The sequence below is a fragment of the Gopherus flavomarginatus genome, chromosome 13 (genome assembly GCF_025201925.1).
Source record: "Gopherus flavomarginatus isolate rGopFla2 chromosome 13, rGopFla2.mat.asm, whole genome shotgun sequence".
In the NCBI taxonomy this organism is placed as follows: domain Eukaryota; kingdom Metazoa; phylum Chordata; order Testudines; family Testudinidae; genus Gopherus; species Gopherus flavomarginatus.
Genome location: NC_066629.1, coordinates 2,969,739 through 2,992,613, shown reverse-complemented (window position 1 = coordinate 2,992,613; position 22,875 = coordinate 2,969,739). Strand labels below are relative to the sequence as shown.

Below are 22,875 nucleotides of genomic sequence, written 5' to 3'. Positions count from 1 at the left end.
TATGCTGGGATACCTGCTTATTCCACGGAGGTCAAGAAAAACGCTGGTGAGTGTCTACACCTGATGACCAGCGCTGGATCACCAGCGCTGGATCCTCTACACCCGAGGTTCGACCGGGTGTACGGCCAGCGCTGCAAACAGGGAGTTGCAGCGCTGGTAATGCCGTGCAGGTGTGTACACCTCCTAAGTTGCAGCGCTGTAACCCCCTCACCAGCGCTGCAACTTTGTGGTGTAGACAAGGCCTGAGATTTTATCTTCTCTGTTCTAGAAGGGATCTCTCCAGGTCAAGCTGAATGCATATTACATGAGATTGTGGGAAGTTTGCACTGCCACTCTCTGTACTATTTATTCTGTGAGGGAATATGCAACTGCAGTTTCTGGGGCTGGCACATTTCATAACTACTAAATTATAGAAAAAATTATGAAAATGGTAATTAAAAAGAGCAATAAGTGGATAATAAACCCTTTGCACATTCCTCCCTTGTAGTATGACTTTGTGGAACTCCTTGATGGTAGCAGGTTGATCGCAAGACAACATCACAACCTACTTGAGTCAGAGAGAGCAGGCCAACAGACAAGGTCCAGGAGTCTCCATGAGGCAGGTTTTATCCAGTATTTGGATTCTGGAATCTGGCATCTGGCTTTTTATAATGATGGGAAAAATGCAGAGCAGGTGCCTTTTAATACGATTGTTATAGGTAAGCACAGTCTCCAAAGTTTTCACCAAAAGCTGCAATCTAAGCATTCTGTTAAAAACAGAGATGAGTTTTCTGAGTTAAATAGTCTGGGTTGTTTTCACTAATGTTGAATTTATTATGTTTTTTCATCACTCAACAAAAGATATAGAAAATGTATTTTAATAGATCAGTAATTGAAGTATGAAAGCCTCCCATGATGTGTGGTTCACAAAGGACGATGCTTTTTTGACATGTTCATAAGTGGCATTAGGCAGTATTATGAGCGTAAAGTAACTATCATGTTACTGTTTAAATCTTGAGCTTCTTGTTCTAACAAAGTGTAATAGGATACCACAAGCATTAATTACAGGAAATTAGCCACTCTTTACTTGCAATCACTAAATAAAGCAACATACATGGTTCTGTAAGTACCTTAATTTGCTGTCAGTCACTAGTGGTTTAGAATGAGATGATAGACACCTTCTGTTGTACTTTAGTATTATGGTAGAGGTCTGGATGAATTTTTGTTCTTACTCTTTCTTTCAGAGTCTGTAGTGGAATCAGGGCTGGCCTTAGGCCGATTCCATCGATTCTCCCGAATCGGGCCCCGTGACAGGGCTGCCCGGGGAGGAAGTGGCCAAGAATCCCTTCCCTGGCTAGAGACACCTTCTTAATTTTTACTTACCCAGTGGCGCTCCAGGTCTTCGGCAGCTGGTCCTTCAGTGTTGTCAAAGACCCAGAGCGAGTGAAACATAGAATATCAGGGTTGGAAGGGACCTCAGAAGGCCATCTAGTCCGACCCCCTGCTCAAAGCAAGACCAGTCCCCAGACAGATTTTTGCCCTTGATCACTAAATGGCCCCCTCAAGGATAGAACTCTTAAGCCTGGGTTTAGCAGGCCAGTGCTCAAACCCAAGGACCCACCGCTGAATTGCCGCTGAAGACTTGGAGCGGCGCCCGGTGAGCACAAGCCCCATAGGTTTGGTTTTTTTTGTCATCCTTGCCGGGACCCCGTCGAAACTATTAGATCGGGCCCCGTACTTCCTAAAGCCGGCCCTGAATGGAAAGCCACTGAAATTGCCATGGAAATGGAGAGTGTGTTTCTGAATCATGCCATAGTTTTCCTGGATTTCTGGGCCTTGATTGTTCAAGAGGTATCTGAACCAAATTCTTTTCTTACTTTAAAATAAATAAACTGCAGAAAGACGAGTCATTACTAATCTACTAACGAAAAGAAACTGGCATGCAACTTGTTTCATACATGTTCCTCTTTTTTCCCAAAGCTTGATTTTGAAAAGAGTTTTGTTAATTCTTCTGTTGTGTTTTATTTCACGGCAGCCTGCCCAGGATTGTGTAGTGGCAATGGGCAGTATTCCAAAGGGCGCTGTCTCTGTTTCAGCGGTTGGAAGAGTACAGAGTGTGATGTGCCTGCCACCCAGTGTACTGATCTTCAATGTGGGGGCCGTGGGATCTGTATCATGGGTTCTTGTGCCTGCAACTCTGGGTACAAAGGAGAAAACTGTGAAGAAGGTAAATGAAATATTTATCCAGGCATCTACAGTAATGTCCAGTGGTGAGCTGGAGCTGGTTCACGGGAATCGGTTGTTAAATTTAGAAGCCCTTTTAGAACTGGTTGTCCTGTGCGGGCTTCTAAATTTAACAACCAGTAAGTTGAAGTGACCTAGGAGCTTAGCTAGGGGGGGAACAGGGGGAGCGGCTGGTCCTGCTGAGTACATTATCGAAAAGAGCCTGGGAGGGTGGATAAATGGGGTGGCGGCTTCGCACTCAGGCCTGGCGAGGCGAAGATGGAGCCGAGGTGAGCTGGGGCGGGGGGCTGCCCATGCCACAGCAGGTAACCTGGGGGTGAGGGCGTGCAGGGGAACCGCTTCCCACTCCAGCTCACCTCCGGTCCACCCTGGCCTCCTCCCTGAACGCTCCATCCCGTTTCCCCCATGCCGAGTTTGCAGCCCCCCACCCCCCGTGCTTCTCCCTAATCAGCTGTTCGCGCAGGAAGCCTGGGAGGGCAGAGAAATGGGGCGGCGGCTTTATGTTCAGGCCCAGCGAGGCAGAGACAGAGCTGACATGAGCTGGGGCAGGGAGGCCGCCTGTGCCGCAGCAGGTAGCCCGTGGGGTGGGTGCGCAGGGGAACCATTTCCCGCTCCAGCTCACCTCCACTCTGCCTCCACCTCCCTGGGCCTGAGTGTGAAGCCGCCACTTGCTTCTCCACCCACCCAGGCCTCCCACATGAACAGCTGATCTGTGGGAGCTGCGAGCTTGGCCTAACCCGGTGCTCCAGGCACTCTGTGGCAGCAGCGTGGCCTGGCTCCAGCCAGGTGGCGTGGCTGTAGTACCACCAGCCACCTCCAGGCAGCGTGGTAAGGGGGCAGGGAGTTGTGGGGGGGTTGGATAGAGGGCAGAGGAGTTCAGGGGGGGTGGATAGGGGTCAGAGTCATCAGAGGGCAGGGAACGGGGGGTTGAATGGGGGCAAGGGTCCCGTGGGAGCAGTCAGAAAGGAGCGGGGTTTGGATGGGGTAGTGGTAGGCAGTCAGGGGGCAGGGAGAAGGGATGGTTGGATGGGCAGGGGCCATCAGGAATGAGAGAAGGGGTTGGATGGGTGGCAGGGGGCAGTCAGGAGACAGGTAAGGAGGTGGAGGGGGCAGGGGTCCTGGCGGGGGCATCAAGGAACACAGGAGGGTGGATGGCACAGGAACCCCAGGGAGCGGGGGTGGGCCACGACCCCCTTGTGGGGTGAGGAGGAAGCCAGTTGTTAAGATTTTGGCAGCTCATCACTGGTAATGTTTCTAAAATGTCAGATTACAGCATAGTGGGTCAGATTTTTCAGCTGGTGTAAATCAGCATAACACTGTTGATTTCACTGGAGCCATGTCAATTTGCACCAGCTGAAAATCTGGCCCAGTGAAGCCATGTGCTGGCAAATTGTCCACCTTATATTAAGCATCCTAAAATACTCTGGTTGCTAGATATTTTGGTTTCAGCAGGTTTTGTCTGATAATTTCAGCTTATTAAAACTAGATTGATTTTATCTGTCTGACATCAGCTAACAGGGAAGCACAAGAAAAGCTGACTGTTAGATCAGACATCGTGATTTTTCACATTGTAGAAGAAATTGTTACTCTATTGCATATGGTCTTTCCCACCAACATTTTTATAAAGACTTCACAGTTGAAAATGCTGATTCAAATGCATCACACTGAAAAATTATGCTTTTTTTTGTATTTTAGAGATGTATACGTATTCATTCTGGGGTGCTGTAAAGTGGAAGTCATTTTCTATTTATTTTTTTAGGAGGAAAAAGCACCATTTCCCTTCCTTAATCAAATTGATTTCATTGATCGCCACATACAAAGTAATGCAATTAATTCTCTGGAATTAAATTTTCAGACCATTGACCCTACAAGTGTAAAGTTTTATTGAGTCAAATTGCTAAATTAAATCTCGTCATCTAAAGCACATTAAAGTGAATTCAGAAGGATAGAGAATACCCAACTCATTGATTTCTCAAACAGGTTGAGGGTCCTATATAGCTTTCAGAACTCAGTATTAGTGGATCAGGTCAGCTGATACTGCTTGTTGTAGAGAATCCAAGATTTTGTTACTCTGTGATTAGGGAAACGGAGAGCAATAGCCTGAAAACTCAAGTGAATCTTGGTGTAATTCGGTAAAATTACAAATCCTTGCAAGAGTCTCAGTTACATCAATGACTTCGAGGTTTGTGTCCGTTATCCCCAGAATGTCATTAAACCAGTTACTCATATGAACATGAATCCTTACAATTTCTTTTGATGATCTCATGTACTACAAAGAAAATGACCAATATGATAGCAAAAATGGATTAGAAGTTGCATTCTGTTAGTTATATATTGATTTTTTTTTATTTATTTGATCAGATAGTGCTTGTTATCTTGTGATTAAAGATTTGGGGGGAGGGTTAGATCAGTGATTTGAGCATTGGCCTGCTAAACCCAGGGTTGTGAGCTCAATCCTTGAGGGGGCCACTTAGGGATCTGGAGCAAAAATTGGTCCTGCTAGTAAAGGCAGGGGGCTGGACTCAATGACCTTTCAAGGTGCCTTCCAGTTCTAGAAGATTGATATATCTCCAGTTATAATTATAAAGCAGGTGGGCTAGAGGCCACCTCAGGACTCATGAGTTCTACTCTCTGTTCTTCCACTGACTCATTACATAACATTGTGATTTGCCTCATCGCCTTGTATCCCCATTTACTGTTTGTTGTTAAATGAGTGTAGTGCTGTTTACCTCACATGAGTTTTTTAATTAATTCAGGAAGTGCTTAAAATCCTTGGATGATAATTGCTGCTATTGTAATTGTTAATAATTACATATTAAAGAGTATCTTTTTTTCTCTCCAGCTGATTGCTTAGACCCGGCCTGTTCCAGTCATGGTGTGTGTGTCCATGGAAGGTGCCACTGTAATCCAGAATGGTGTGGTAGTAACTGTGAAATGCTGAAGACAATGTGTCCAGACCAGTGCTCTGGTCATGGGATGTACCTTCAAGAAAGTGATACCTGCACTTGTGACCCTAATTGGACAGGTGTAGATTGCTCAAATGGTAAGGATTAAAAACATTCCTAATGTGTAAAACTCTAATATTTTATAAGTTAATACATAATCTTGCATTACTGTGTGTCACAGAAAAACTTAGTTCTTACTTTTTGGTTGGGTGCAGCAAAGTCAGATACTTTATTATTTCAAGCAATTGCATAGAGGGAGGGAGTGTGCCAAGACACAGGGTTTCCCCCTCCTAGGCAGGTCTCTCTCCAGGTAAACAGTTCCAGCAAGCATTTATACTTCTTGTTACAGACAATAATAAGCAATAGCTGCATTTTGTTTATACATAGGCTATCTTGATATCTTATTTTTCTCACTTCTATTTAGACGCTAGTCTACATTCCTCGTTATCGACACAAGGTCGCAACAACTTCTCACCTATTTCTTTCCCATTTGCCTCACACAATCCTCGCTTCCACAAATCTCACGTTATTAGGGTTACAGCTAGTCTGACTCTTGCTCTACTTCCACATGTGTAAGAACCTGATCCAGCTGCCATTGAAGCTAAGTCTTTCTATTGACTGTCGTGGGAACAGGATCAGGCCATATATCATGAGTGAAACATTCAGAACAAATGACCTTTCATAAATATTTGAAAATCACACAGTTTCTTCACTCAGATATTAATTGAAGGCATTTGTTTTTGGTGGTGGTTCAAAGAAAAGAACAAAATGTTATATGTACCTTCTGCACTTAAGATTTGTACTGAGATATTCATCTACATATTTAGAACTGTGTTAATGATGCATCCAGAAATACACCTCTACTCCGTTATAACACCACCTGATATAACACGAATTTGGATATAACAAGGTAAAGCAGCACTCCGGGGTGGGCAGGGCTGTGCACTCCAACGGATAAAAATCAAGTTCAATATAACGCAGTTTCACCTATAACACGATAAGATTTTTTGCTCCCGAGGACAGCGTTATATTGAGGTAGAGGTGTATTTCCATTTGAAAAATGTATTTTTAGGTGCTTGGAGGGGCCAGTCCTGTAGATCTCGTTCAGGCAAAACTCCAGACTTAAGTTAATGAAAATTTTGCCTGAATAAGGACTGCATGGTTGGGCCAACAGTTCTAACAGGTAAGGCTTTCTTCACAGCCAAAACTTAGCACATTTAAGGCCAGTCGCTTTTCTTAGATACTTTGGTATAAATTCAGATTAATATATGGAATTATTATAATTTAGATCAGAATCTGAATTTTAGTCTCAGTCTGAGAGCAAGGAAAAAATCCCCTTTGCTAAATTGAACTTTTGTTCAATTGTAGATTTTTGCCTATAATGTAAATAACCTGCAAGGTACATGGTACATTTAGTCACTAAAACTATGCAGGAAATTCTAATGGGATTAAATGCATATAATCTAAGCTACAAATGGTAACCCTTAAAAAATAAGTCCTCGCAAAAAATATAATTGAGAATTACTGAGAGCTAACTGACAGAAGACCTGTGGAGACTTAGGCATTACTAAGTCAACTGGGTAACTAATTAAGCATTAGCAGAGATCAAATTTCATATTCCATATTCTCTTGGGTCCTACCTGAAAATGCTTTTAGCAGTAAATTCCTTTGATTTAATGTTCAAAGATTTTCTTTTCTCCTTCATATGTTGAATTAAAATGTAACGCTGCTAATTAATGTGTGTTCCCCTCTCATTCTTTCTCTCTTTTTCTCCCATCCCTCCTTTTAAATACAGAAATCTGTCCTGTGGACTGTGGCTCTCATGGTGTTTGCATGGGTGGAACATGTCATTGCGAAAAAGGTTGGACTGGACCAGCCTGCAATCAAAGAGCCTACCACCCTCGCTGTGCTGAACATGGAACCTGTGAATGTAGCCAGAGGCGGAATGGCAAGCGCTCTGGTAGGCTAGCTGGGCTTTAATATCTGTCTTCAATACAAAACTCCAAAAGCTAGAACTCCTGGCCTTTTGTGCATCAGAAATGTAACACTTTGAAGCTTGTTTCTTCAAAAGGAATATTTGCACTTGTCAGTCTGGTGCAAGAATTTCCGTTTCAGTCGTTGCCTGTACCTGCCTCCTGTAGAGGAGAAGCTTACATAGTTTTTAAATCTGTAAATATGTCAGCTGATGTAGGCTTTTTTATTTGTATGTGCTAGTTTTCCCGAAGATGTGATACCTTTTTACTTTTCCCTTTACTGAGAAGGAAGCCCAAGAAACTTACTCTAACCTGAGCCCCAAAATAAAAACACTGACCAAGGTGGTAAAGAGATCTAACTGCCCCCCTCCCAATTATCCATTTTGTTGACATAATGAATTTCTACTTTACAGTTGTACAAGATATTTGCTAAGCAAATGACATTACATTTCAAAGCACTTCAAATGACATATTCAAAAGAAGCAGTCTTTATTGATCTTTGTATGTTTCCATAATCAAAAATGTTCTCTCCTTTAGAAACTCCTGTACTTTATCATTGAATTATTTACACTCTGTATATTCCATACAACAGAGACAAAAAGCAAACCCTTTCCTTCAAATTATAGGGAAGATCATTCTCTTTCCTAGAATTTAATTAATGTGTTTCTCCAGAAACTTACCACGGGCCACATTCTGCCTTTGGATGTTTACTTTTCCAATTGCACAGAATTTGACAGACATCTGTGGACCGTGAGTAAATGTGGGGATTTGTGTGTATATATATACCCAAAAGGGCAGAGGAATTAGAAAAAAGGGGAAGAAATGTTGTCACAGAAAAGCAAATGATACTATTCTTTATTTGTCTTACCATAGCACTTCGGAGCCCTAGTCATGGACCAGGACCCCATTGTGCAAACACAGAACAAAAAAAGATGGTCTCTGCCCCCAAAGAGTTTGTAATCTAAGTATAAGATTGATGAATACAGACAGATATGGGAGTACTAGGAAGCAATGAGACAATATGATGAGAAATTTTTGATGAAATTGCAGGTTTGTTTAATGATGATAATAGTGTTGATGTAATGTCCTTAGACTTCTGTAAGGTGTTTGACATGGCACCAGGCAATATTTTGAGTAAGAAACTAGAACAATACAAAATAAACTCGGGACACACTAAATGAATTAAAAGCTGGCTAACCGATAGATCTCCAAATTTAGTTGTAAGGGGAGAATCATTACCGAGCAGATGTGTTTCAAGTGGCCTCCCTTAGGGATTGGTACTTGGTCCTATGCTGTTTAACATTTTTATCAATGACTTGGAAGAAAACATAAACTCAGCACTTATAAAGGTTGTGGATGACACAAAAAATTGAGGAGTGGTAAATAATGAAGAGGACAGGTTGCTAATACAAAGCGATCTGAATTGCTTTGGAAGCTGGTTGCAAACAAAAAAAATGTACCTTTTAATACGGCCAAATGTAAGGCCGTATATCTAGAAACAGAGGATGTTGGCCATTCTTACAAGATGGGAAAGTCTATCCTAAGAAGCAGTGATTCTAAAAGACTCAGGAGTGATAACGAATGAACATTAGCTCTAAGTGCAGTGCTGTGGCTAAAAGGGCTAATATGATCTTTGGATGTATAAAGAGAGGAAAATCGAGTAGAAGAGTTATGTTCCCTCTGTGTTTGGCATTGGTGCAATTGCTCCTGGAATATTGCATCTGGTTCTAGTGTCCACAATTCAAGAAGGACGCAAATTGGATAAACTGATAAATTGGAGAGGATTTAGAGAAGGGGCACAAGAGTTATTAACAGATTGGAAAATATGCCTTATTGTGAGAGATTCAGGAAGCTCAGTCTGTTTACCTTAACAAAGAGGAGTTTAAGAGGTGACTTGATCACAGTTTATAAGTACCTACATAGGAAACAGAGAGAGACAAGGTAGGTGAGGTGATATCTTTTATTGGACCTACTTCTGTTGGTGACCAGGACAAGCTTTTGAACTTCATAGAGCTCTTCTTCAAGTCTGAGGAAGGTAACCAGAGTGTCCAAGCTAAATACAAGATGTGATAGGTTGTTAAGCATAAGTGATTCACACATGCTGTAGGAGACCACTTCAAATGAAGTGTGCAATTAACGCCTCTGCTGTTCCAGGGCAATGGAAGGTTAGGGTTAGGGTGTGTTACATATTGTCCTAATAAGCCATTAAACTAGTGTATTTAAGTCCATGCTTTTTAGTGTCCTCCAGAGTTAGGAATTTAAATTCCAGGCTCATCTTTTGAAGGTGTTATACAGGTTTTCTTTGAGGATGAGGATTGAGAGGTCAGACATGGAGTGATGGCTTTGTGAAGTTACAGCTAAAGGTAAATACGTGCCTTTAGATTTGCTACTAACTTTGAAACTCAACTATCATAACATTTCTTTGTTTTTAGCTGTCTTGGCTAAACCAGTTGTTGAGCGACATGTAACGGCAGTTTGGGGGAAGAATGTCACCCTGAAATGCATGATTGAAATAAGTGGAACAATAATACAAATCTCATGGGAGAAGATACATGGTAAAAGTAAACAGACCATTGCTGTTCTTCATCCTGAAGATGGGTTTGCTCCTCAAGGAGAATACCAAGGAAGAGTGTCATTTAAGAACAACTCACTTACTGATGCAACCATCATCCTACACAATATCAGCTTCTCTGATTCAGGAGAATATGTATGCAAAGCAGTTACATTCCCACTAGGAAATACTGAGTCATCAACGACTGTAACTGTATTGGGTATGTTTGCTTCTTAATTTTATATTTGATTATTTTACCCCCAAAACCTCCACAAAAAGCTGAACAAACTTCATAGGACTTGGCTACATGGAGACATCGTGTGTGGCAAGCTGGGGTCTGAATCTACAGCACCATATCTTGCCACATAATGATTGGCCGTGTTTACCTTCCTGCTGTGTACTGAAAGTTCAGTAGTGGGGTTTGACAGATGTTTCAAATATTGTTAGCGGGCTCCAGCATCGTAAGGAAGTGATTGAGTTTCTTAATGCTGTGACTTACAGAATTATATAATTTATTCTTCTGTCTCAAATTTTCTTTAACAATCCTCTTGGCTGGCCTAGAAGACAACACAGAGCAGGTGTTGTAATGCAGTATTAGTTGATTCATGATGTTTTTTGGTTGACGTAGCCACATCCACAAGAGGACTACAAACCTTTTGATTCAAAGTCATTCTTAGTAATTTGGGGACGACTTATGTATTTTAAATCAGAAGATCCAGGCACTCTGTCAAATAATCCAAAAGATGAGAATAGTGTGTGCATTTTTAAAAAAAAAAGTTGGTCAGGCCTTAAGTGCAAGAAGGAGAAAATAAACATTGAGTGATGGAATTAATATGCTGGGCACTGCTTGCTGAATGAAGAGATTCTTTGTTGGGTCACAATAGGCTGAGATGAAATTGTTGCTACTTCAAATGTTTGACAAATGTGTGCTAAAATAGTGCAGTTAATTAAAAATAAACGTTCACATTCTTGTATGTTTAAAATAAACTGCACGTGAATGGGAAAAATTCAAGCATTTTTATTTAGAAGCTTTCTTAAATTTTAGAAACAATTCAACTAAAGTCAAAAAACAACAAAACTTGTTCTGAAATTTGGAATAAATAATGTAGCTGTTGACTTAAATGGAAAAATCAATATGTAATTTAAGGGAACTCTGTTCAGGATGTTTCAGGTGTATTGATCTGATGAGATACTAAATGACTATAGAAAGGCTGTTGATGGTGAAATAAGTAAATTGCTACGTACTGTTTTAAAAAGAAATGTAATGGCTCATTAAAAGATTAGGGAGGGTAGTCTAACAAATATGAAGTAATTCATTTTTTCCAAAAAATGGGGTATTTAAGATGGTTGAAGTAAAAACTTAACTGGGGCCTTATCTTACTAATCCATATTCTTATGTTTTCTCTTTGATATTAATGCCATTAACAGTGGTTAAAATGAGTTTTGTTTACTTACAAATTAGTAATTGTAGCTAAAACTCTAATGATTAGAGATACAGGCATGCTTGACAAAGCCCTGGCTGAGATGATTTAGTTGAGGATTGGTTCTGCTTTGAGCAGGGGGTTAGACTAGATTCCTCCTGAGGTCCCTTCCAACCCTGATATTCTATGATTCTATGAAGGCAGTTGTTTGTTAAAAAGTTTGGCCATGGCCATTTCTTATTTTCACAGACTAGACTGAAGGGGGGTTCCAAAAAGGATGGAGCTCGGCTGTTCTCAGTGGTAGCAGATGACAGAACAAGGAGCAATGGTCTCAAGTTGCAGTGGGGGAGGTTTAGGCTGGATACTAGAAAACACTATTTCACTAGAAGGGTGGTGAAGCACTGGAATGGGTTCCTTAGGGAGGTGGTGGAATCTCCTTCCTTAGAGGTTTTTAAGGTCAGGCTTGACAAAACCCTGGCTAGGATGATTCAGTTGGGGGTTGGTCCTGCTTTGAGCAGGGGGTTGGACTAGATATCTCCTGAGGTCCCTTCCAACCCTGATATTCTATGATTCTATGAAGGCAGTTGTTTGTTAAAAAGTTTGGCCATGGCCATTTCTTATTTTCACAGACTAGACTGAAGGGGGGTTCCAAAAAGGATGGAGCTCGGCTGTTCTCAGTGGTAGCAGATGACAGAACAAGGAGCAATGGTCTCAAGTTGCAGTGGGGGAGGTTTAGGCTGGATACTAGAAAACACTATTTCACTAGAAGGGTGGTGAAGCACTGGAATGGGTTCCTTAGGGAGGTGGTGGAATCTCCTTCCTTAGAGGTTTTTAAGGTCAGGCTTGACAAAACCCTGGCTAGGATGATTCAGTTGGGGGTTGGTCCTGCTTTGAGCAGGGGGTTGGACTAGATATCTCCTGAGGTCCCTTCCAACCCTGATATTCTCTGATTCTATGCATGGAAGAAAAAAGTATAGACAAACCCTCACCAATCTGAGGTGAAATGATGCATTGTTTCCGTTCTGTAAGTAATTTTGCTTTTGGCAGTAACAGCATTCTTGTAAAAAAGACCAGCTGTACTTAAGCAAAATAAAAAGATTTGATGATGGAAAAATTCCTGAAAATAGCTGAATAATATATCACCATTAAACATTTTAAGCAATAATGTTAGTTTTAATCACAGGAACATGTTTGGTGTGACAATGACTGTAACATAGCTCCAGAATGAATTTTTTTGAGTTGATATTTGTCTCCCAGTTACTCCAGCACAGTAAGTCCTAGAACTGCTTCTGTGAAATATGGGATGCTACTTTCTACAGCTTGGATTTGAAGCAACATGTTTCTAGTTCCTCGGTTATTTTTCTTCCATAAAGAATTAATTTAAAAGGCTGAATGAGTAAAGCGTTCCATGTTAAGTACTGCACAAAAGAATTGCTTGTCAACTGTAGAGCTCTGTGGGTGAGGGGAAGAATGGGGCACCTTGAAAAATAGTTGAATATGAAGCAATTGTTTGTTGTAAGGACAGAGAAGGGCATGATTGTGGCTAGATGGTGCATTGTGGAATACCCATGAAACAGATGTTGTGTGGGTAGAAAGTCTCCAGGACTATAGTAACATGAAGAACAATACACAATTTGAGTTTAGACCTGACACATGCTACATATTTACTTTAACCTGTAGTCAAAGGGGAAGGTTTTTGGTAGGTATGAACTTGGGAACCCTTGAGTTGAGCAATAAAGTGAGATGTCCTTAAATATTGGTGGAGTTAAAGTATGACCGTGTGTTGTCAGACAAAGGAATCTTCTCCAAAGTCCTGTCTTATATCAGGAATCCTACTTCAGTTTTCGAACTGGCTGTGATAAGTGCTTGACTCTCTCAAGTGCTAGTTTGTTTAGTTGCTGCTCTTAACCTGGGAAAGTGTTAAAAATGAGTTATCAATATTTACCATCTGTTCCTCAGGAATGCAGTGTCTGATCAAGTCTTGATGTATTACTGAGCTCTGTTCCTGCCTCCGCTTGTCTGTGTGGACTCCAGAATAGTCTGTTACTGTCTAAGCCTTAACATATAGTGCTTTGTTGCTATTATTTGTTAGGTGATTTGGTGAAATTGCTCTGTAAGCCCCTCAAGCCCCTCTCTCAAGAATTAGCCATTTAAGTCTCTCCCATGCTTTCTTTTCTTCCTCTTGAGCAGGATGGTTCCTATCTTCAATTTTGATACTTTTCTTGAGGAAACCTCTGCCTCCAAAGTGTTTTGTCTACTTGAAATGTTAGTCGCCTCACTTGATCTGGATTTTACCAAATCGTTGAGTTTTGACTTGAGCTGTTTAGTACTGTTAAGAAAAATGATGTCACAAATTTAGTAGTACTCAATGGATCCGAAAGCTTAAAAGTTGTTAAAACTGTAAGGGATTTTAGAAAATAAGTGATAAGTATAAAAGCAATGCTTTTGTCTTGTAAAAAAGATATATGTGGCCTCTATTTGATCTCAGTGAACCATAAATTCCATATACATTTCGTATATATTTACTGCTTTGAGCCATTCTGTTCACGATTGTGTTGTCTTGTAGCTTTTCTTCATCTCTTTAATTTCTGTGATGGAATGTATTGCTGTTAAGATGCAAGCATATGGAAGATAGAGAAAGATGTATTATCAACGATGTTCACTTTTTTTGGCATTGTGCTGTTTCCGACCAAGAAAGCAACAGTTTCTTCGAGTGATGATCCCTATGTGTATTCCACACATGGGTGCACATGTGTAAATATTTTTTTGTCATTTTCATAGTGTAGTTTAGTATCAAACATCCTCCCTGGTTAAGGGACACAATCCCTGGTCATGTGGGGACGATGCCAAGGATCCCAGGCTTCAAGAACTGTCTCACGCTCATTAATTTTCTATTAGCGATAAGAATTCATAGTGCCTTTACTGCCTGGTTGAGGCACACATTTTGGTGAAGTGCAGCATCTGTAAGGTCTTCCTACCCAGAACTAGAGTAGCCCATGAGCCCCATCTCTGCGAATTCCATATCGAAGCGGTAATGAGGTCCCTGGTGCACTCAGATCCTGGCCAAGGAGACTGCCTCCACTGCTATGTAGTGCCCCTCTGAGCACGAGCCATTGTGTGGAGCTGCTGGCACTGAAGCCTAAGGACAATCCCCACCACAAGAGTAAAAAAATACTCATGGGCATAATAGTACCAGTGGACTGTTGATAAGAGATTAGTTCCCTCCCCTACCTGTACTATGTCAGGTAAGATGCTGCACTTGGATCCAGTGGAACCAATGCTGAAGTCCCCCTTCCCCCCCCCCCCGCCTGGAGGGTAAAGCAAAGAAGAAGCAGGATCTGTTGGTAGCAGTGGTGACCTCGGTACTGGGATACGTAGAGCATCAGTCTACAAGCATAGCTCTGGATGCTCCATCAGTGCTGCCTCACCAGTGCGCTGACTCAGGTCCCTTTGGAATCTCAATGGGCACCCATGGACTCAGGATGTAGAGACTTGCCTAATGCCAGAGGAGGTATTCCTGCTTTACCCGCAGTGTCCACTCCTCATGGTCCTGTCCATTTTTTGAAATGTCCCCGCAGCTGAGGATGAACTGCTGTTCCTGCTGTGGGAGAGGCCCCTTTCCATCCATTGGACCGAGCCCTCCAGTACTGATAGTCCTGCTGTTTCTGACAGAACCATTATCCAACTCAGAAGTCTCAGGATGTAGCCCCATCAACATCTCCACTGCTGTGTAGGAGCCCAGACATGCAGCTGAAACACCCTGATCTGCTTGGCTATGACATTCTCCTCTCCTCCCCCTCCCCCTGCCTCCTGAGAAGCCTGGTACCACTTCCCTGTGGGCTCTCCCAGATGGATGGACCCCTCATTCTGACCCTACTGGAGCCCATGGGACCTGTACCACAGACATCCAGCGCCATTGCAAGGATCCTTTCACTCCTGCCAACCAGCTCTTTTGGTATACGAGGAGGAAGACGGGTAATCAGTACCACCAGTTCCAAATGAAGCCTCCTTGTCACCAGATGCTGCTATCTCCACCAGATGACCACCGGCAGTACCAAGAACTTTTGCAGAGAGTGGCTACCAACTTAAAAATTCCACTGCAGGAATTCTGGAACCCCCAACATAGTCTTCTGGACATCCTTCAGCCACAGAGAGAGTGCATGTGGCCCTTTCTACAAACAAGGCCATGCTGGAACCAGCCCAGATGATTTGGCGCACACCAACATTGTGCCCCCACCCCGAAAAGAGCTGAGAGACAGTACTTTATGCTAGCTAGAAGGACCGATTACCTAGTCATACACCTGTCTTCTAATTCACAGCATGTCAGCACCTGCAGTACAACTTCACCACGTGCAATAGGCTGGCAGAGCTTAAGTACAATGCCCTGCAGATGACAAGGCCCAGCTCTAGGCCTCAGTAAATGAAGGAAAATTAGTGGCACAGTTGGCCCTTCAGCTGTCACTGCATCCCCCTTCTGTGCATGTGCACAGAATTCATGTCCTGCAGATTTCTTTGCTTCCCCACAGAAGAATGACTTTCAGACAGGGTGTAATAACTTAGTCCCAGATTTGGACCTTAGCGTCCAAAATATGGGGGTTAGCATGAAAACCTCCAAGCTTAGTTACCAGCTTGGACCTGGTACGGCTGCCACCACCCAAAAACTTAGTGTTTTGGGGCACTCTGGTCCCCACAAAAACCTTCCCTGGGGACCCCAAGACCCAAATCCCTTGAGTCTCACAACAAAGGGAAATAATCCTTTTTCCCTTCCCCCCTCCAGATGCTCCTGGAGAGATACACAGAAGCAGCCTCCGTGAATCCAAGCAGAGGGAGTCCACCCTCTGTAATTCCAGTCCTGGAAACAAAAGCACTTTCCTCTTCACCCAGAGGGAATGCAAAATCAGGCTAGCAAATCTAAAACACACAGATCTCCCCCTGATTTCTTCCTCCCACCAATTCCCTGGTGAGTACAGACTCAATTTCCCTGAAGTTTCCCAGTAAAGAAAAACTCCAACAGGTCTTAAAAGAAAGCTTTATATAAGAAAGAAAGAAAAATACATAAAAAATGGTCTCTCTGTATTAAGGTGACAAATACAGGGTCAATTGCTTAAAAGAATATTGAATAAACAGCCTTATTCAAAAAGAATACAAATCAAAGCACTCCAGCCACTTTAGACATGTAAATACAAAAACAACAAAACCATGTTTGGTACTCACAACTTGGAAACAGAAGATTAGAAAACAGAAATCACTTCTCAAACTGAGAGAAAAGCAGGCAGACAGACAAAGACTCAGACACAACCTTCCCTCCACCCAGAGTTGAAAAAATCCGGTTTCCTGATTGGTCCTCTGGTCAGGTGCTTCAGGTGAAAGAGACATTAACCCTTAGCTATCTGTTTATGACACGCCCCCCAAATTGCAGACAGTGGGGAAGCTCACTGGCGGCGATTTTCTTCTAGAACTTTAAAATAAACAGATTACTACAACACATGCACCTTTACATATACCACTAAGTATATAACTAACAGACTTCTACATTTTAAGAACACTTTTTAACTACTAGAGTTTGGGAAACTCTCACGGGAGAGTGCATCAGCTACTTTGTTAGAAGCTCCTGTGATGTGCTGAATTTCAAAATCAAAATCTTGGAGAGCTAAACTCCAATGAAGAAGTTTCTTGTTGTTCCCCTTGGCAGTATGAAGCCACTTTAGTGCAGCATGGTTAGTTTGTAGTTGGAACCGCCGTCCCCAAACATATGGGCGTAGCTTTTCCAGGGCGTACACAATGGCATAGCATTCCTTTTCACTGACTGACCAGTGACTTTCCCTGTCAGACAGTTTCTTGCTGAGAAACACGACAGGATGGAAGTTGTGATCTGTTGCTTCCTGCATGAGCACTGCTCCTATACTACGCTCAGATGCATCCGTGGTTACCAGGAATGGCTTGTCAAAATCCGGGGCCCTGAGCACAGGGTCTCATAGACTCATAGACTCATAGGTCAGAAGGGACCAATCTGATCATCTAGTCTGACCTCCTGCACAAGGCAGGCCACAGAACCCCACCCATCCAATTTTGTACAACCCCTATCCCAGGACCGAGTTATTGAAATCCTCAAAAATGGTTTGAAGACCTCAAGCTGCAGAGACACCACCAGCAAGCGACCCGTGCCCCACGCTGCAGGGGAAGGCGAAAAACCTCCAGGGCACCTGCCAATCTGCCCTGGAGGAAAATTCCTTCCCGACCCCAAATATGGCGATCAGCTAAACCCTGAGCATGTGGGCAAGAGTCACCAGCCAGCACCCAAGAAGGAGTTCTCCGTAGCAACTCAGTACCCATCGCATGCAACATCACCCCGCAGACCATTGAGCAGACCTGTCTGGTGGTAATTCAAGATCAATTGCCCAAATTAACGATCCTATCATAACATCCCCTCCATATACTTATCAAGCTTTGTCTTAAAGCCAGGAAAGTCTTTTGCCCCTACTACTTCCCTCGGAAGGCTATTCCAGAACTTCACTCCCCTAATGGTCAGAAACCTTCGTCTAATTTCAAGTCTAAACTTCCTAATATCCAGTTTATACCCATTCGTCCTCGTGGCTACATTAGTACTAAACTTAAATAATTCCTCTCCCTCCCTAACGTTAACCCCCTTGATATATTTATATAGGGCGAGCATATCCCCCCTCAGCCTTCTTTTGGCCAGGCTAAACAAGCCAAGCTCTTTGAGTCTCCTTTCATAAGGCAGTTTTTCCATTCCTCGGATCATCCTCGTAGCCCGTCTCTGAACCTGTTCCAGTTTGAATTCATCCTTCTTGAACATGGGACACCAGAACTGCACACAGTATTCCAGATGGGGTCTCACCAACGCCGTATACAACGGTACTAACACATCCTTATCCTTGCAGGAAATACCCCGCCTGATGCATCCCAAAATCGCATTTGCTTTTTTAACAGCCGTATCACATTGGCGACTCATAGTCATCCTGCTATCAACCAGTACCCCAAGGTCCTTCTCTTCCTCCGTCGCTTCCAACTGATGCGCCCCCAACGTATATCCAAAATTCTTATTATTAATTCCTAAATGCATGACCTTGCACTTATCACTATTGTATTTCATCCTATTTCTATTACTCCAGTTTACAAGGTGGTTCAGATCTTCTTGAATAGTATCCCTGTCCTTCTCCATGTTAGCAATACCCCCCAGCTTCGTGTCATCCGCGAACTTTATTAGCACATTCCCGCTCTTTGTGCCAAGGTCAGTAATAAAAAGGTTAAATAAGATCGGTCCCAAAACCGATCCTTGAGGGACTCCACTGGTGACCTCCTTCCAGTCCGACAGTTCACCTTTCAATATGACCCTCTGGAGTCTCCCCTTTAACCAGTTCCTTATCCACCTTACAACTTTCATATTCACTCCCAGCTTTTCCAATTTAACTAACAGCTCCGTGTGCGGAACCGTGTCGAACGCCTTACTGAAATCTAGGTAAATTATATCTACCGCATTTCCTTTATCTAAGTAATCCGTCACCTTCTCAAAGAAGGAGATCAGATTGGTTTGGCACGATCTACCTTTAGTAAATCCGTGTTGCAATTCGTCACAATTACCATTGACCTCTATGTCCTTAACTACTTTCTCCCTTAAAATTTTTTCCAAGACCTTACATACTACAGACGTCAAGCTAACAGGCCTATAATTACCCGGATCACTCTTTTTCCCTTTCTTAAAAATAGGAACTACATTAGCAATCCTCCAGTCATACGGCACAACACCCGAGATTATCGATTGCTTAAAAATTCTCGCTAACGGGCTCGCAATTTCACGCGCCAGTTCCTTTAATATCCTCGGGTGGAGATTGTCCGGGCCCTCCGACTTCGACCCATCGAGCTGTTCAAGTACGGCCTCTACCTCAGTTGCAGTAATATCCACTTCCATATCCACATTCCCGTTTATCATCCCTCCATCATCGCAAGGTTCCTCACTAGTCTTATTAAAAACCGAGGCAAAGTACTTGTTTAGATGTTGGGCCATGCCTAGGTTATCCTTAACCTCCATTCCATCCTCAGTGTATAGCGGCCCCACTTCTTCTTTCTTTGTTTTCTTCTTATTTATGTGGCTGTAGAACCTTTTACTATTGGTTTTGATTCCCTTTGCAAGTTCCAGTTCAATGCGGCTTTTAGCCTTCCTCACTTTATCCCTACATGTTCTGACCTCAGCAAGGTAGCTTTCTTTACTGATCCTGCCTTCCTTCCACTCCCTGTAAGCTTTCTGCTTTTGTCTAATCCCCTCTCTGAGTTGCTTGCTCATCCAGTTTGGCCTGCAACTCCTGCCCATGGTTCTTTTCCCCTTTCTCGGGATGCAGGCTTCCGACAGTCTCCGCAGCTGTGACTTAAAGTAATTCCAGGCCTCCTCCACATTTAAATCCACTAATTCCTCCATCCAATCCACTTCCCTAACTAATTTTCTTAACTCTTTAAAATTAGCCCTCGAGAAGTCGAAAACCCTAATCGCAGATCTACATTTGTTTATCCTTCCATCTAGTTTGAACTGAATCAGCTCATGATCACTCGAACCAAGGTTGTCCCCTACCACCATTTCTTCTACGAGGTCCTCACTGCTCACCAACACCAAGTCTAAAATGGCATCCCCTCTCGTAGGTGCTTCAACTACTTGATGAAGAAATCCATCCGCTATCACATCCAGAAAAATCTGACCCCTATTATTCGTGCAAGTACTCGTCCTCCAGTCTATATCCGGGAAGTTGAAGTCCCCCATAATCACACATTTCCCCTTTGTGTTTACTTCATTAAAGACATTAAAGAGGTCTCTATCCATATCCCAATCCGATCCCGGCGGTCTGTAGCACACCCCAAGCACTATCTCAGGGGAAGCTCTAGTTGCTTTTTTACCCAGCGTGATTTTTGCCCAGACGGACTCCGTCTTATCCATTCCATCGCATCTTATTTTGCTACATTTAATTTCATCATTGATGTACAAGGCTACTCCCCCACCTTTGCCTTTCTTCCTGTCTTTTCTGAACAGCACATAGCCTTCAATACCCGTGCTCCAGTCATGAGTACTATTCCACCAAGTTTCGGTAATCCCTATAATATCCGGCTTCACTTCCTGCACGAGTAACTCCAGTTCCTCCATCTTGTTACCTAGGCTCCTCGCATTAGTGTACAAACCTTTTAATTTTCGGCGTTTGGCGTCAGTGACATTCTTTCCCCCGTCGTGCACAAACTGTCTGCCACCAGCATCACCCGTTACTCTGGTTTCTACTCCACTATTCCTCCTTGGATCAAATCTTGGGGCCGCAAGGGTATCCCCGCTCACTTTGTTTACTTCCCTCTCCAGGTTATGTTCTGGCGTGGAGATCTCCCGAACATTTCCCAACCATCTCCCCCAACTTTCTAGTTTAAAGCCCTCTTGATGAGGTCGGCGAGCCTCCATCCTAGAATCCTATTTCCCTCCTTGCTGAGATGAAGTCCATCCTGAGCAAACAGTTGTCTATCCGTAAATGCGTCCCAGTGACCGTACATCCCAAAGCCCTCCTTATAACACCACTCCCTGAGCCATCTGTTGATTGCCATAATCTTGTCCCTCCTTCGTCGCCCTGCTCTAGGAACCGGCAGAATCCCACTGAAGATCACCTGAGCCTCGATGTCTTTAAGCCTCTTCCCCAGTCTGAAATAGTCCTCCTTGATACAGTCCAGTGAGTAACTAGCTGTATCGTTCGTTCCCACATGAAGGATAATCAACGGATTTTTTCCCGCTCCCGCTAAGATCGTATTCAGGCTCGAGTCCACATCCTGTATCTTAGCCCCCGGCAGACAGCACACTCTTCTGTTCTCCCGATCCGGTCAAGTTACAGGCCTGTCTACTCTTCTCAGTAGAGAGTCTCCAATCACGTAGACTTGCCTTTTCCTGGTGACAATGCGATTCTCCGGTCTATCCCCCACAGCAGCTGGCCGTGATTCCTCCTGATTTGTATTTGACCTCACAATCCTCCTAGGGCTCGTACTTGATGTTGCCTCCACTGACTGCTCCCCTCCATCTGCAGGACTAGCTGCTTGCCTCTTCTTCCTTGCCGTTACTCCTTCAGCAGCCCGCTGTGTTCCATCTTCATTTCCCAACTCAGCAAACCTATTCCTGAGTTCTATTTGTCCATCGCTGGCCCGTCTTATCCTCTGTCTGGTTCTCCTAGTGACATGCTTCCACCGTCCACTTTCCTCACCCAGCAGTCCCTCCTCAGAGTCCTTAGGTCCTGCTTTTGTCCGCTCGCCTGAGCTTGTCCCCTGTGCCTCATCATGTCTGTGTTCCATCATCTGCTCAAATCCCCTTCTAAACTCAGCCAGAGTTTCCACTTGCATCTCCAGTCCCCTTACCTTTTCCTCCAGCAGCTCTATCAGACGACACTTCATGCAGATGAAACTCCTTTCAGGTGCTCCCTCTAGGACCATGTACATGCCGCAGCTGCCGCACCCAGCCATCCTCAGTGTGTCTGCACCTGCTGCCTCTGCCTCCATCGTAGCGCTGCAACTCTGTGCCTGGCAATCCACACCTCACACCGCACCGCAGGCCACCGACCAGCGCAGGGCTGCCTCTTCCCTGGTCTGCCTTCCCGGTTCCTCTGCCTTGGTCTCCCCTGCAACCTCCTCCAACAGCACTCCCACTGAAACTCCCCTGTTAGCCGCTCTGTTCGCCGCCTCCTGTGCCGCTGCAGCTGACTGTGCCGCTGCCTGAGTGCCTGGCTCCTTATATAGGACCCCTAATCAGGTAAGCCCCGCCCCCAACTCAGGGCTCAGCCTCGCTCTCAGCACACAGCCCCTAGCAGCCTGCACACACACTCACTCACACACACACAAACACCACAAACTACAAAAACCACAAAAACCTGCTCCTCCAACAGCACTCCCACTGAAACTCCCCTGTTAGCCGCTCTGTTCGCCGCCTCCTGTCAGACATGAGCATCGCCTTAAGCTGGGTAAAGGCCTTTTGACACTCATCAGTCCGCTTAACTGCATTTGGCTGGGTCTTTTTGGTCAGGTCGGTCAGTGGGGCAGCGATTTGGCTGTAGTGTGGTACAAATCGCCTGTAGTATTCAGCCAAGCCTAAGAAGGATTGGACCTGCTTTTTGGACCGTGGGACAGGCCACTTTTGGATAGCATCCACCTTGGCCTGTAGGAGGTTTATGGTTCCTCGACCCACCTGGTGCCCCAGGTAAGTCACTCTGTTTTGGCCTATTTGACACTTTTTGGCCTTAACAGTTAGTCCGGCCTGCCTGATGCGCTCAAAGCCTTTTTCCAGGTGTAGTAGGTGTTCGGGCCAGGAGTCTGAAAAAATGGCCACATCATCGAGGTAGGCAACTGCAAATTCTCCCAGTCCTGCTAGTAGACCATCTACCAGCCTCTGGAAGGTGGCGGGTGCATTTCGAAGGCCGAAAGGAAGGACATTGAATTCATACACCCCTGCATGGGTGACGAATGCTGACCTCTCCTTGGCAGGTTCATTTAGCGGTACTTGCCACTACCCCTTGGTTAAGTCTATTGTAGAGATGAACTGGGCACGTCCCAACTTCTCCAATAGCTCATCGGTGCGTGGCATTGGATAGTTGTCCGGACGAGTTACTGCATTTAGCTTACGGTAGTCCACGCAAAAGCGTATTTCCCCATTTGGTTTGGGTACCAGAACCACTGGAGATGCCCATGCACTGGTAGATGAGCGGATTATATCCATCTGTAGCATGTTCTGGATCTCCCGTTTT

At 43.9% G+C, this 22,875-nt stretch overlaps 1 protein-coding gene across 1 annotated transcript in view; it reads left to right on the top strand.

Moving 5' to 3' along the window:
* Positions 1-1,757: 1,757 nt before the first annotated feature.
* Positions 1,758-22,875, top strand: part of LOC127033528 (nectin-3-like) — a gene marked incomplete at its 5' end in the record, with an annotated part of 44,321 nt that continues 23,203 nt past the window's right edge. Inside the window, 5 exons of the mRNA XM_050921474.1 lie at positions 1,758-1,830; positions 2,015-2,206; positions 5,066-5,266; positions 6,964-7,128; positions 9,574-9,912. Coding sequence (XP_050777431.1) covers positions 1,758-1,830; positions 2,015-2,206; positions 5,066-5,266; positions 6,964-7,128; positions 9,574-9,912 — 970 coding nt within the window. The remainder of the gene's footprint in view (positions 1,831-2,014; positions 2,207-5,065; positions 5,267-6,963; positions 7,129-9,573; positions 9,913-22,875) is intronic.